Below are 15,124 nucleotides of genomic sequence, written 5' to 3'. Positions count from 1 at the left end.
AGGCCCCGGGGAGGGCGGCAGCGGGGGCAGCGGCAGCAGCGGGGGCAGCGGGCGGCGGGGCCGTGCCGCCGGTATCGCCGGGCACCTTCTGGCTCACCCGCATCGTGCTGCTGCGTGCCGTCGCCCTGCTGTACCGTGAGTGTCCCGGGGCAGTGCTGCTTTCCGTGGCTCCTTCTATCCCGGGAGAGAGGAAAAAAAAAAAAAAAAGAGGGAGCTGGATCCGAAATGGGGGCTGCTCGCTCGCCGGGGGTGGCACACGGAGCCCTCGGTCCCCGGGGTGTGTGGCCGCAGGTCGCCGTGGTGCAGGGGTTGTCACCCCGGCTCAGCCCAAAGATGCCTCGGTTTTGGGGTGGTGGGGTTTGGGGTGCTTGGGGGGGCAGAAAGGGGGTGTGGGGAGAGCCCCCTGCTCTAAAAAGCAGGGACAGAGCTAGGGGGGGTGCAAGGAGAGAGCCTGCACCCAGCTTTGGGTCTGAATGTCCGTTATCAAGAGGTGTCGTGAGCTGATGCTGCGAGAGAAACTCATTTTGAGGGATGCTGGAGAGCTAAAGCGAAGGAGCTGCACGCAGGACCAGAGGATGACGGCGTCCTTTGGTGCCATCGCTACCCCGTTTAAGGTGGTGAAGCTGCTTTTCCTCCTCAGCCCTGCGCGTTTGGCTCTCCTTTTGGCAAGCAAGGCGCAGAGCCGTGCTCCGAGCCCGCCGCTGAAAAAATATTCGCAGCGAAACCCAAACTGACATGTAACACGCTACATTACAAATTTTAAACTTGCCCCAGATTTGTCCACAAAATCGTTAGGATTTGTAGGCTGCCAGCCTGCTTGGATTATTTTGCATCAAAACCATGCAGAAGTTGTAGTTTTGTATGGTTTTGACACGTGCTCTGTTTCTAGTTTGGTTTTAGCTCTCGGTGAAATGCGGGGTTACGACTCTTTCAGTCAAAATGAAAGCGATTCTGATATTCCCCCGTGTGTAAATCCAGACTGCTGAGTTTCCCAGAGCTCAGTTTGCAGTTTCCTTATGAACAACTGATCAGCGTCCTCCACTGCGTGTTCTGTGGAGGCTGCTGCTTTCCGATGGTGGATTTGGGGTGTAAATGTATCGTGTCCTGGAACAGATACTGCCCCGTAGGCCGGCGGTGTGTTAGATGGGAAGAGGCAGGAAGGAGGGAGCAGACGGTGGCTGCAGGGGTGGAAAGTCATTGAGGCAGGGGATGGGAAGGAGCAAGGCTGATGAATGGGACCTTGTGGTGAGTGGGAGACCTCATGTGGGACAACTAGAGTGGTGAGAGGTGAGGAGCGAGCATCGTGTTCAGGGTGATGCGAGTTACAGCACGGAAATTTAAAAAAAGGGCACATGAAAGCAAGAGGAGGAAGCTGAGGTGGAAGGCTGCTGACTGAATGCATGGTGACAGCAAACAGAGGGAGAAGAGGTGGATTTGCTCAGAGAGGAGATCAGTGGAAATGCCTGGAAGTGGCAGGAGGGAACCCCAAAATGCTTTTGCAGTCCAGAGTGTGAGAACCCTTTTGAGAGCTGTCCTTGGAGGAAGGATTGCAGGTGCCAGAAGCAGAGGCTGGAAGGAACAGGGTAGGAGGCTGGCTCCATCCTTTATGATGGAAGAGGTATGACAGGAGAAAAGTTTACCTGCTCGTTACGCAGCTTGTGTGTGATTGCAGTCAGGTAACAGCGATTTCTTGTCTTGGCTGAGTAACAGCCAAGTGACCCAAGGCCAGAAACGTGGGCTGGGTTTGAGACAGGTCAGATTGCAGCTCTGGCTGTCACCTCAGTGTTATAGGGACACCAGCGCTGATCTTGAGGTGGGGGAGATGCCGCACAGCCGGGACCTCGGTGGGGTAGGAGCTGATTGATGTGTCTGAGGTGGGGAGACCACGATCCAGCAGATTCCTCTGTCAGAGGCTGCAGAACCGTGACATGGCTGTCGGAGTGGGATGCTCTCCAGGGAAGGTGCGTTGCCTTTTGATCTCTTCCGTGAGCCTGGGTTTAGAAACAGCAGAAAGCAATTTTAAGCCTCTGTGCCAAGCACCTCTTCCACTCTCTTTTCTGAAGATGGAACCATTTACTCTTGACAGATTATTTTTTTTTTTTTCCCAGACGTGGCGATCCTGCACACACCGAGTCTCAGACTTGCTGAGGAAACGGTTGATGGCGTTGTGACAGTTTGACATTCCTCGGTTGTGGGATGTTTTTCCCCTTCTTTCATTTCGCCCTTCTCGGTGTAACCCTTTCATTCCTGCCGTGTTAGGAAACAAAACCTCTGGGGGGGGACCTTTTCAGGGAGAACAGCCTCCCCGATGGCTGCAGCTCCTGCTTACTGTGGAGCTTACTACTGAGTGTAAAAGGTGGGATGGGAGAGCGAAGGACCCCGTGGATTAGTAGAGAGAAACGCCATTTGGGGTGACAGTGACGTGGAGATGACGGGCCTCCAAATCACGCTTGGCAGTTCTGTCCCTCACCTCCTTCCCTGGTGCACAAATTTGCTCCTGAGGTGCTGCTTTGTTGCCTGCTGCAAGCCCAGGAGATGCTTTCCCTTTGGATCCTTCCCTCTGGTAGGAGGACAGGCAGGTGTGAAGTGTCCGTTGTGCCCTCCCTCCTCCCCTGCCCCCTTTGGTTTTTAACAGCTCTCCACCTTTTATTTTTTTTCTTTGAAGGGGGTTTCCAGAAGCATCCAGGGCCTGGGAAGTCCCTGGCAGAGCGGCTGTTGTCTGAGAGGCAGGTTGGAGATGGGAAGGTGGAAGAGGATCTGGTGATTCGCGGAGGCCAGCGACCAAGCCCGCTGCTGCTTGCAGGAAGGGGAAGGAAGGGGAGAACGGGTGCGAGCTGGAGGTGCTCAGTGAGGTTTGCTGCATGAGAGGAGGCCAGGGGGGTTCTCCAAGCTGAGGGCTAACACACATAAAGTGCCTCTGTAAGTCCTGTGCCCAGCTGCCCAGACACCTCTCTGATCTGTGGAGGCATCTTTGTAGGGTGCCGCGTGCCAGTTATGACCTGGCAGACTTCCATGGCTAAGACCCGTCTTCACGGGCTAATTGCAATCTCTAATTCATGGGACAGGGAGCCCTGGAGAAATGCGGTTTTGACATGTGAAGTCTTCCCATCGTGGTCCTGTGCTGCGTGTTCTTTATGGCAGGGATTGACATTTTGTACGTACAGAAAGTCTTTGGGGTCTTGGTGGAGGCGCTGTTACAGGTAAATAGCTGGTCCCAAAGCTCTTGACAACAAATGTGTGTTATTTGCTCCCTTCAGCCTCCTTCTAAATCATTTTAAGTGCCCTTTTTTGGATGATTACTATCATCAGATTCCAGATGTAGAAGTTGAAGTAATTAGATACCACCCTTACCAATTTCAGCCATGCTTTGTAGAATGCTTTGAAATAAAAGCTATTATGTAAATACAGTTTATCTTCCTTCTCCTCATGTATTGTTTAATAGTAGTATTTTCTTTCCCCAGAGCTAGGACTACAGGAGGTTCATGCTACTTCTTCCTCGCTCTGAAATCTAAAGCCTCCTCGGGGGAGTTCGACTTCCTGCAGGTTCCTGGCTCTCTCCTGGTGTCCTTCCTCCCCTCTCTGCCGTCTGCCCTGCTTTCCCTTGCTCTTCCCTCAGTTATTTGAAGAGGCTCCCAGTTGCTTTCAGATTGCCTAGCCAGGATGCTGGTATAGCTTCTGACACTTTCTCTGCCCTGGAAGGTTTTATTTCAGCGTAGTGCTTGTAAGCAAGTCCGCACAAAGGCAGGATGTTAGCGCTGATGGCTAGCGAGCTCCCTGCTCCCCTTTTAACTGCACAAGAGGGCCCAGTAAGCGTGGCAGAAGCAGGTTTGGTTCTGATCTAAGCACTTGCACCGTAGGAAGATGAATTAATAGCAAGCAGGGATAGTTCAAGGGAAGCGATAACAAGAACTGAGGAGCGAACCGGTCTCCCAGCGTGCTGCTTGCCTGGAGCTGCTCGGGGGAGAGGAATCCCACAGCATCCTTTGGCTGCAGGCTGGATGGCTGCTGGTGTGCTTCTGAACAGCCTGGGTGCTGTGAGGGAACTTGTGAGCAGCATCAGAGCCCAGCCTGGTGTGTTTGCTTCCTGCTATTTCAAGCAAAGAGACAATGGGGAGGTGTGCTCTTAAAAAGCCCCCAGATACAACCACCCCGAAGTCTTTTGCACCGCTGCTAATGGCAATAAAAGAAGTAAGAACGGACTTTGTGTGCTTACTGGTGGCTGTAGGATTGCAGGATGAAAAAGGGTTGCTTGATTTCATTATTCCTCTTTGCTTAGTACTGCACGTCCTTGCTTTTGCGTCGCAGAACTTTGCTGGGGAATTTATCCATTGAAAACCCTCATAGCAGCTAGGAGACCATGAACATTCTCCCCCTTTTTCTTGTCGGTAGTACAACCAGCATCCAGCATAGGGCTTTTTTTTTTTTATTATTTTTTTTGAATGCCTCGCTGGGTCAAAGGTGCACTTGATATATGGCTCCAGGCAGACATTTTTTTGTGTGTAAAACGTAGTTTGGTTTTCATGCAAAGCTCTGTGCTTTTGCTTCATTTCTTCTTGTGGTTTGGGTTTTAAGCAAAAGTTGAGACTTCTTTTAATGGTGGGGAGAGAAAGCCATATGACCGGAAAGTCTTGGATTTCACATCTTTAAATCTTTACAGAGCATGAAGAATGGGATTCTCTCATTCTCCTACCATGACAGCCTGAGCCTGGACCTGGGGAAAGGAACTGAGGTGACAGGGCAATGTGGATAGACCAAATCATTTCAGATGGGTGACTCCTGTGCTGCATGCTCCAGTTGTGTTTATTGGTAGCATGTGGCTTTGAACAAGGAACGCCTTCAGCTGGGGGAGAGAGGAGCCTGGGAGGGGAGAGAGAAGGTGGAGGGGGGGGGGGAATTAATGGAAAAATACAGTAAAGCACCTTCCGAGGTGAGGATAAGTAGCGAAGGTCTATTAGCAGTTGGTGACAATTTACATGTATTACTTATGTAAAGATCAGCTCGCAGCAGGTAGAGGAGCGTGCTCCCATGTGAGCTGTCAAAGGCTCCGTCTGCCTCCTGAGTGGGAGGGAGCATGGGAGTCGCTGAAGCCGAGTGTTTTTTTTTTTCCCCATCTGCAGAGGAGTGAATAGTCTGAAGAAAAGCAAAGTGCTCTGGGGAGAAAGGAGAGATTGGCATGGGTGAAGGCACCCAAGTCCGGGCAGCACTGGTAAAAAAAAAAAATAAGTCCAGGTGGCCAGCAGCCACTGGGTGGTGGGGAAGGTGACAGGGCTTTGTATTGGGTCTGGAGAATGTGAGATGTGCCCAGTTGTGCTGGGGGCCTGCAGGGGACACCCCTGGATTGGGAACACATCCATAGCCTCACATCATTCCCATCAGCAATGCAGGAAGGGATAGCTATGGGAAAACATCAGCTGCTGCATCCTGGCTGGGAAAGCGTTTCCTGAACTCAGGAAAAATTCTCTACTCAGTTAAACTCTTTTTGTGAGGTGGTACCCAAAGGTGAGAGCCAGTCCAAGGGGCTGGAGGGCTCCGGTGACCGGCCCAGACCCTGTGCCAGCTCACTCCGTGCCATAGTGCTGATGGGGAGCCCACTACAGGCTCCCCAGTGCCGAGCTGGGGTGGTGCTGGTGCTGCCAGCGAGTGAGGGCTGGGGCTGGTGAATGCATTGCCCAAGGGCTGCAGGTGCAGGGATTCAGCTCACTGGGGAAGCAGAAGGTGTCTGAGCAGGGTGCACAGGGCTGCAGCTGTGGTGCTGAGGTGCTGCCGCTTGCCTGGCCACCAGCAGTGCCTGGAGGATGCCAGCTGTGGGTCCAGGCTCCTCTTTTCCTTCCAGCAACCCTTTGGGTAAGACCCGACTTGTTTGGAGAGGCTGCGGGGAAGCAGGGCAGTGCTGGAGTCCCTACAACAGCCCCTGGGGAGAAGCAGGGGGAAATCAGAAGTGGGTAACCTTGCCCCCATGCCCTGGAGGCAGCACAGCAAGCCTGCCAGGCAGTGCCCCAGGTGGAAGCACGCTCGCTGACCATGTTTTATTTACCTGCAGGGAGTGGGAAGATGGGGAGTGGAAAATCCCCAAATAAAAGGCCAAAGGTGAGAGCCTTCAGAGTAGGGGTTAAGGAAGAGGAACAAAAGCACAAGCTTTGGGGGCAAAAGGGACTTTTTCTTCTGACTAAACCAAGATCAAAGTGAAGATCCCTGGAGGGATCCTTCCCTGGAGGAAGCAGTATCTGTTATAGTCAATTTAAGGGTTCAGCTTCTGGAGAGGTATTCAGGGAGAAGAAGCACTGACAAGCTGATAGAGAACTTTTTTTTTTTTTTTTCATCCCTACTGGGTTTGTGCATCTCTTGCATTGTTGAAATCCTTTGCAAAATCCATCTTTATCTTCCCCTCTTGCATGTTTCTGGACGGGTGACATGGGAACTGCTGCCTACAGGGTGAGGCCTCTTGAAGGTTTAGCTGATGCCATGGCAGGGTGGGTCTGGATGACCTGCTGGTGGGATTTGGGAAGCAAACGGGATGTGTCCTCCAGAGGTGCTCCCGAAGATGCTGGAAATGAGCAGGAGCGTGGCACGAAGCAGTAGCTTGGCCTGGGGAGGTCCAGGAGAGGGAGCTGGGTCAGGGACAGACCCCAAAAACCATGCGAGCCGTGAGTGGCGCTCACCATCCTTGTACCCCAGTGGTTCGGGGTGATGGATCCAAGTGTAGGTGGGTCTTGGTGAGATCTGTTGCCGATGGGGTTTAGCCCTGAAATCCTTGCATGCAAAATACCAGCAGTGCAGCATCTTGAAAGCAGTCGGTGTTCAGAGGGAAACCGCTCTGGAGCCCAGGCTGTGCAGTCCCTGGATGTGCAGCTCACGCCAGCCTATAATGCACTCGTTGCTGCTTTCAGACTCAAAAAGGCTGTGCAGTCTTTTGTACATACAATTTCTTCAATTGCTATAGTTTGCTTTTCCTAATTTGCCCTTTCCTTGTTTATCTTGCATACTGTACAGGGGTCTAATTTAGATTTTTTTTAAGAAAAAAAAATTGCGTAGCAGTTATGGGTTGGGGCAGCAATTTCTGTAGCGTTTCGAGGTGAATTTGATTAGCACTTTTGGAAAACTGGGCAGCAGACTGTAGTGCTAATCAGGGGAAGTCAAGCTGTGGAGTTTTAAGATATAGTTGGTCTTTTTTTTTTTTTTTTTTTTACCCAGAACTGAAGATGTTGTCTGAGGCTCAGAAGCATTGTTTCTACTGGTTTTATGTGTTAGGCTTTCTGATTACTCAGCTGTGCAGAACAAAGTATTGGTAGAAAAATACAAAACACAGAACATTTAAAATACAGAACATTAAAATCTAAGATACAGAACGTTCAATTTGCTGTACAAACCCGCTTCCTTAGTGCTGCAGACAGTTTGTTCCTGTCCATAATTGAGTAAAATATTCTGTGAGTCTTTAGCAGTGTGTGAAGTCCTTCGTGGTGTATAAAAGATGGATAGGAAGAGATGCAAACGCTGAAAGCCTCAACTTTGTGTTGATGCTGGGACTCAGGACCTGCTGACATTGGTGGGAACCCTCGCAGTGACCTCGGGTCTGTGGGATTGTGAGTTTGTGGTGACTTCACAGTGTGACTGGAATAAATGCTGTGTGCAGGGAGGTGCAGCAGGTGTTATGGGGATTAGCTGTAGTCCGTGGGAGACTTTCCTGTGTGTCTGGGGGGAAACGGGACATTTGTTTTCATTCCCTGGGGCTGCAGACTTGTGATTGCTGGCCTGACTTGAAGGAAATGTGGGTCCAGGCCTGAACCCGGGGTGCTGTTTCACACGGGCTTTCTACTGGGGTTCCCAGTGAGAGACAGCGACCAGCCAAGCAGCAGCATGTTTTGATTACAGAATGACAGCGTTCAGATAAGGAAGAAGACAGAACTGATCATTAACGAGGGAGGGCTGGGGGGAGATAAATTAGCATTTTGTAAGACCTCTGCTACTGCTGCGTGTGACGTGGCTGGTGTTTGGATAATGCCTGCAACGTGGGTAAGTTAGCTGCTGGGAGCAAAACGTGTGGAGCCTAATCAGGAAATGTCGGCCTTCATTTTTTTTTCCTGAGAAATGGAGATTACTGCAGTTGCAAACTGCAAATTGGTAACTAGAGGAGATGCCTAAAATATGAGATAATCCCTAGAAGCTGACCAACTTGCTCTGTAGAACATCAAATTCTAGGTCTATAATCTGTAATTAAATTGCTTATGTGCTGTTAAAAAAAGCATCTGGCTCTTCTAAGATTGTCCAGTGCAAGATAGATCCTATACAAGACAGCCATAGCGACATGTAAAAAGTAGCAATTTAGAGAATGGGAAAATATTAAATCTTTGTATTGCCAACCTACCAATATGTGAGAGGATCCAGAAGGTCAACCCGTACCATAAGTACTGGCCTTTGCTATTGCAGTGTTTAACCATTACACTGCCAGGCAAACGAAGCTGTGTTTTGGGCACTGCTGGGATGCTGTGCATGAGTTTAAGCTGTCCCATTAACCACCTCGTGAAATGTTAAGTGTATTTAAAATGAGGACAAATTCCAATACTTGATAAAGGCACAGGTAATGCTTCCTAAAGATGGAAATAGGCTGTCCCCTGAAGTCAAAGCATAACATTGTGGATAAAATCTATCTGCCATGGGCTGTACGTGTTGGGATATTATGTGGATATTATGTCACCACCACCACCGTTTGTGATGGAGGTGTGACACTGCAAAGCATTTGGTGAAACTGAAATACCAGGGGTCAGAAAGTACAGCTGTGGGCACCCTTCTGGCTGCTTAAATTGTGCTCCCCGGTATCTGCGTGTGTGGGTTTCTTGGTGTATCCTCTACAAATACGTTTTGTCGGAAGCAAATTCCAGCTGAACGTCTTGGAATTAATGCATTGCTTTCACTCTGCATCTGCAATGCAATTAAGCTGTTTTCCTCATCCGCATTAGGAGATTAACAGCATATGTGAGTAACGCGGGGTCATGCGGAGTCTGACGGAGCAGGGCTGAGCCTCCTGCTTGTGTGCGGGGTCAGGTCGTGTGCTCGCGGGGAGATTTTCCCAGAAGCGTGGTGTTGAGCTTGCCTGAAGCAAGAGGCACGTCCCTTACAGCAGCTGAGGAGAAATTTTATCTCAAAACAGATGCTGTGCCATTTCCTGGTGTGAAGGCAGAGACAGAATTCCTCTGCCTTCAGTGTCGTGGTAAATAGGAGTGACTGTGTTGTAGAGTAGTGGAAATGAGGACATGAACAAATTCCTTCACAACACCCGAATATTCTTCTGTAACTTCAGACTCAAAAGGTACATTTCTGGGTAATTCCTAATACAATTTTTTTCTCTCTGTTCTCCTAGTTGTGGCCTTCCTGGTGGCATACCATCAAAACAAGCAGCTGATAGGAGAAAAGGGGCTGCTCCCATGTAAACTCTACCTGCAGAGCGTCAAAAGGTATTTCAAAGGGAAGATAAACCTGGATGCTCTGAGCTATGCCCCAACAATCATCTGGTTTCTGGACTGGTCGGACATGGACAGCATCTTGGACAACATCTCTCTGGTCGGCCTGGCAACTTCAGCCTTTGTACTGGTGACTGGATGTGCGAACATGGTCCTCATGGCTGTCCTGTGGGCTCTCTACCTCTCCTTGGTCAACGTTGGACAGATCTGGTAGGTTAACAGTCTCTCTGCCTTGTTTTTAATCTGTAATTTCTTGTTGTTCATTGTACATGGTGATTTTCTATTATGCTTTGAGGTTGGTAATCTGGCAAGGAGTGATGTGGGCGTGTGAGAGAAGGGCAGCGTTTGGCAGAAATGACTTGCAGGTGTGCTGCTGCTGTTTTGCCCACTAAAACAGTCCTGATTTTCATTGCCCTCTGTGAGAGGAGCAGCAGCTGCATAACACGCCATGCTACACATTGCCCCTTCTGTGCAACGCCTTCCTTTATGGCTGTTGCAAGGGAGTTCCTTTGAGATGGTTTATCAGTTTTCAGTTCTATCCAGAGGAGAGCTGGAGCCCTCCAGATAAATGTACAAAACCTGTGGGAGGGAAAAGGAAAGGAGAAATAGTGAGTGCGCATTGCCTTGCTGCAGGGAAGGGCTGTGGTGTAGACTTTGGTTTTAAACAATAATAAAATTTGTCAGTGCCCCAACTGGATGATAGGCTTCAGCTGGTCCTCATGCTAAGGCCCCAAAGACACACCCTAAAGGAATGGGCCCTTGGGAAACCCAGCTTTGTTAGCTCACCTCATCAGGTACCTGCACCTCTGCCTGCGTGGAGCTGGTGCAGTAAATGGGGAACTGAAAGGCCACGCCACGAAGAGGTACCCAAGATGAGGAGAGGATGTGATACATGTCACCGGCGTGGTCTGGCTTCACAGCACATGGCAGGGCACCCTCATTATAGATGGGATCAGTGAATTTAATTTGAAGGATTTGCATGTGGTGCAGCAGCCCTGCATCTAGTCCTGTCCCATTCATTCCTCTCCTACTCCAGATGGTATGTAAGTGGGTGAAGGATAACAGCTTGGGTTTTCTGAAAAGCTCTGTTCTCTGAGCTCTTAACTCAGTATGAACTTAAGACCGTGAAAAGAAGCCACAATTTGAAAAAAAAGTTGCTTTCTGCTGCCTGTTTCCAAGTTATTCCCAAATTGCTTGTCTCTTTTTCTAGATATGTTACTACAGGGCAAGAATTCAAGCATCATCCTGCTCCCCAGAGATACAAGGGTCTCTGCCCTTGTAGCAGCAAAATCTGGATGTGTTGCTTGACTTCTGTTTAGGGGTGGGATGGGGTAGGAATAATGCTCCCCCCCCCCGCTGCCAAAGCACAGCGTGATTCTAGCTGGAGGGTGAGCCTCTGGTGGTGGGAGGCTGAAGGCTTGACCTGGCCCTTCAGGAGCAGGCTAACTAAGAAATTAGCATAACGAGCTTTGTTAGCGCTCCTAAGGCAATCCGGAGTGCTTGGCGTACTGGTGTGGCATTAGCAGAGTTGTTGAGATTTCAATTTTAAAAAACAACCAAACAAAAAAAAACCAGACTGGAGTGTGTTCTGTCCGCTGCTGGGCAGGCACGTCCTGCACTGCTCCTCTGCTCCCAATCGCCTGTCCTGGTAAAGGTGGGCTCAAGGTGGGGGTGTGGACCCTCTGCGGGTGCTGGGGGGTCCTGAGGTTTTGCTGAAAGGGATCTGCTCGTGCCCACGTAGCTCTGAGTGGCTGTTCTGTCTTTCAAGTCTTTGAGGGAGAAGCGAAAGGACAAGGGTATAGAGGGGAGTCCCCTGGTGTGCTGAACCACCACCAACGTCCAGCAGACCGCATCCAGACGCCTCCTCCCGAGGGGGTTTTGAAGCTCAGGACCAGGCGCTGGGGCTCTTTGCAGCTCCGAAGGCAATGAGCTGGCCAGCAGGAATGCAAGCAGAGCCCAGAGCTTGCATTCTGTGGATGCTGTGGTTGAAAGGAATTGCCTCTTGATTTTTAAGATAAGGCTTTTTTTTTTTTTTTTTTCTTTTTTTTTCCTCCTTTGCTACTTCAGGTTCAGAGTTTGAAAGTTCCACTGCCCCAGGCGGGTAGCTCTGGGTATGCAGCAACAACACCGAGGGAACGGGGCAGGCTCTTCTGGGGGAAGGGGTGAGAGAAAAGGTGGGTGGGGAGGAAAGGTGGTGCTGCCTCAGCTTCTTCTCAGTTGTGGCATCAAATGCTTTAAACAGGAAATTAGGTTCCTTCTCCTAGGGGTAGGAGAAAGGAATCAAAGCAACCCAGCAGTACAATTCAGTCATCTGTGGTTACGTTTTTCATTAGATCCTCTGAAATGGGTCACTGGGTGGTCAAAAACATATTATTATTGTGCATATACTGTGACATTCAATTCCCTGGAGAAGGGGATGCTGGGTGCAGTGCAAGGAAATGTGGGGAGAGAGAAGGGGGGGGTTGTAAATAATTTCTCATCATCCTCCAGAGATTTGTGGTGGCTTTTGGTAGGGGCTGAAAGTACCTGAGATCTGGAGAACTGCTGATCGCGGGTGGCAGTGCTGGCCTTGGAACTGAGGTGGCTTTGAAACTTTCTGCACTGATTTTCAGATGGTGTTAGGTGGTCTCTTAATGTTGGCTCCCAAGTGTGGACAGATGGAGAGGTTTTGATGGGCTCCGACTCTTCTCCAAAGCATCTGTTGAAGACCTCAGTGACTTCTCATAGGGTAAAAGATAACATCATCAGGCTTTCCTGTTTAGGGTTACGGGATGACTCGATGAAGGTGTCTGAGATAAGAAATTCCCCCTGCGGCCCCGTTATTTGTGGTTGCTGAGCACCTGAAGGTGCTCTGCAGGCACTGAGTCCTGTGGACCAGCACTGCTGGGCACGGACCCCTGGGCTGATCCAGCAAACGCTCCTCAGCTGCTGAGGGGGAAACCAGTTCAAGGAAGATACGGGAGGATAAGGAAGAACAGAGTTCTCTTTAAGCCCGTGAGGAACAATTTATTCTTTTTATTGCTTTTTTTTTTTTTTTCCTGTTTTAATTTTAAACACTTCTATTTGTTTTGGGCTGGAGTCTCCAGACGCCGAGTGCTGCTGAAGGAGCGAGTCTTTCAACTGCTGTCCAGCTGGCTTGGGCTCAGAGTCAGGGAAGCTTTGGAAGGGCAGACCGTCCCCTGGGAGAGGCAGGACACGTCGCCTGCCCCCCTGCTTCTGCCGGCCACCTCCTCTGAGCCACGGCAGCTGGGGAATGTGCTGCGTGCCCGGGGAGCTGAGCCCACCGTGACAGCACTGCAAGGGAAGAGATGAAGGTCCCTGAGCATCTGATAACACTTTCACTTGGTTCTTAGAAGTGCACTCACATTAAAAAAAAAAAAAGGATTTAAAATCTGGAAGGTGCCTGACTGGATGGTGAAGGCAGGTAGCTAATGACTGTGGGAAATGAGGTTGGGGGGCTATGAGGCCACTTGGGTCACATCCTCGGAGGAATCACAGAATTACAGAATCAGCAGAGAACAGCAGGGCCACGTACTAGAGGATGGAGCTGCCCTTCAGGATGGTCCCTGGTACTTTGAGCACACAGTGGGTTGTAAAAGCTACTGTGTGTGCAGGGAAGAAAGCTGTGCCTGCAGCGGTTGGTGTGAGGTCTGTGATGGACTTCCCAGGATAAGGAGTGCTTTGGGAACCTCAGAAGCTGAGAAGTGGGACCAGGATGCTGTCCTGGCCCTAAACCCTTGACTTTGCTTGTTTGCTGTGTGAATTGTATGAAATAAGGTGTGCTTCGGTTGTGCTCAAAACTAGCCTAGCTTTTAGAGATCAACCTTGGTACCTCTAAAATGTGGGACCGAGCCCGCCTTTGCCAAATTTTAAGTGGAATACACAGGGCAGCTTTTGAAATTCTGGGCGTTTTGTTCCCCAAAAAGCTGTGATATTCAGGGTCTGCTCAGGCCAAACGTGGACTTACTGTGTGGGTCACAGGGCATGCACGTAACGGTGCCGCTGGTATCACGAGTTCAGTGTGTCTGTCTTAAGATGCTGGAGTTTTCTTCCCTCTGCAATTCTGAACTTTTCCTTTTGAAGTAGGAGGAGGCTGTCAGGCATCCAGAGGCACTGCAAGAGCACAAAAGAATACTTAATGTCTGACCCATGGGCTGGGTGAAGTGCTTAATTGCTGTGCTGGTTTTCTTGCCGTTGTTGTAGACTGTTCTTCATTTCAGTAAAATAACAAGAGTAAAAAGTGGTCCCAGTTTAACTGAAGCTTTTTAATGAAACTAGAGATGCCTAAAAAAAAATGTAATGGGAACCTCATACTTTAGTGTCCACGTTTTTTAGACTGCAAGTCCTGCTTGTCTCGGTCCAGTCACTAGAGGAATTCCCTGTAGGTCCAGGACGAGTGGCTTTGCCTATCTCCCTGCTCTTTCCCTTCTGAGTATTAACGTGAAAGATTGTAATAGATTTGAACAAGAATGGGAAAAGCTGCCCCTTTGTTTAAAAGGAAAAATACTTGTTGCGGGTGACCTCACGAAGCCTCCAGTTGTGGTTTTATTCCCCGTGGGTTGTGCCGGGGCACACGTCTGCAGGGATGGGCCATCAGCAGAACAGGTCCTTTGTCAGGCCGGGCTCTCTGGGAGAGGTGTTCTAGCAGAAGTTAAATCATTTTTTGTACCAGAATAGCTAATGCACTTCCAAAGTGAATTCATAATTCTGGAATAAAATCACTTTTATCCCACAGTAAGGTGTCTCCAGAGAGCTATTACATTTTCTTATATAAACAAACTCTTAAACTACTCTGCCACTGATCTCCTGTTTCTTCTTCTGTTGTTTCCTCAGAGAACCACCCCCCTGCCACCCAACATTCAAATGTCATCTGAAAACCCTTTCCTTTCCCATGGTTATTGCATTTTTCATTTTACGAAACATCGTCCACTGCTAGAGAAGCATTCAGTGGTACGGTTTGTAAGACACTTGATACAAAAGCTAGAATTGTGGTTTTTAAATCCTATTGCCTTTTTCCCTTTCATGACTAAGATTCTGGTAGAGTTACAAGAGCTCAAGGGAATATGTTAAACAAGCCAATAAATAAAATGTTATAGCATGAGGTGGCTGCAGCGCTCTGTTCACTGTGTTCTTCCCTTGTGGAAAATGTTGGTGGAGCTACTGCTAACAGATATTTAGGATAAAATAAGACTATGCAGGCATGCTTTTCTGCAGGGAAAATGGGTCTGAACAGTGCTTCAGCACTGTACAACCCCAGAGGGTGCTGGCAAGTCCTGTTGGAGCTGTGCTCAGGTGCCCTTTGAAGGCTGCGTGCCAAGGTGGCTTCCAAGAAGTTGCAGATGCTTCAGCACTTTGCTAGAGAGGACATGCGTCTGTCTTTCTGCCCCCAAATGCCTGCTTTTTTTATGTTTAGCTGATTGAACATAATATTAATAGCTTTTAACTTCTAATATTAAGAGCTTAATAGAGGGGCAGGTATACTGCAGGTCATGAAAGCATGTCTCTGAGGTGTGTAATTTAATTGCCATTAAATTACCATCCTCAGAAGTTCATTTGCAATAGAGAATGAAGAAAGCCTTGTATGTCATGGAGGTTTTGTGTTTTATAGGTCTCATTAAAAACCACTTGACCTATGCAGGACTTTAATCACAGTGTTCTGTCTGCTAGCA

General features: G+C 49.3%; 1 protein-coding gene across 1 annotated transcript in view; it reads left to right on the top strand.

The window, feature by feature from the left end:
* Positions 1–9,455: 9,455 nt before the first annotated feature.
* The window catches only part of LMF1 (lipase maturation factor 1), a 185,193-nt gene continuing 179,524 nt past the window's right edge, over positions 9,456–15,124 (top strand). The window contains exon 1 of the mRNA XM_032197862.1: positions 9,456–9,665. Within this exon, the coding sequence (XP_032053753.1) occupies positions 9,526–9,665 (140 nt within the window). The 5' untranslated portion in view covers positions 9,456–9,525. The remainder of the gene's footprint in view (positions 9,666–15,124) is intronic.

This window comes from Aythya fuligula, chromosome 15 (genome assembly GCF_009819795.1).
Source record: "Aythya fuligula isolate bAytFul2 chromosome 15, bAytFul2.pri, whole genome shotgun sequence".
NCBI classification, from domain to species: domain Eukaryota; kingdom Metazoa; phylum Chordata; class Aves; order Anseriformes; family Anatidae; genus Aythya; species Aythya fuligula.
The sequence above is the reverse complement of the archived record's forward strand: the minus strand, read 5'-3'. Positions and strand labels throughout refer to the sequence as shown.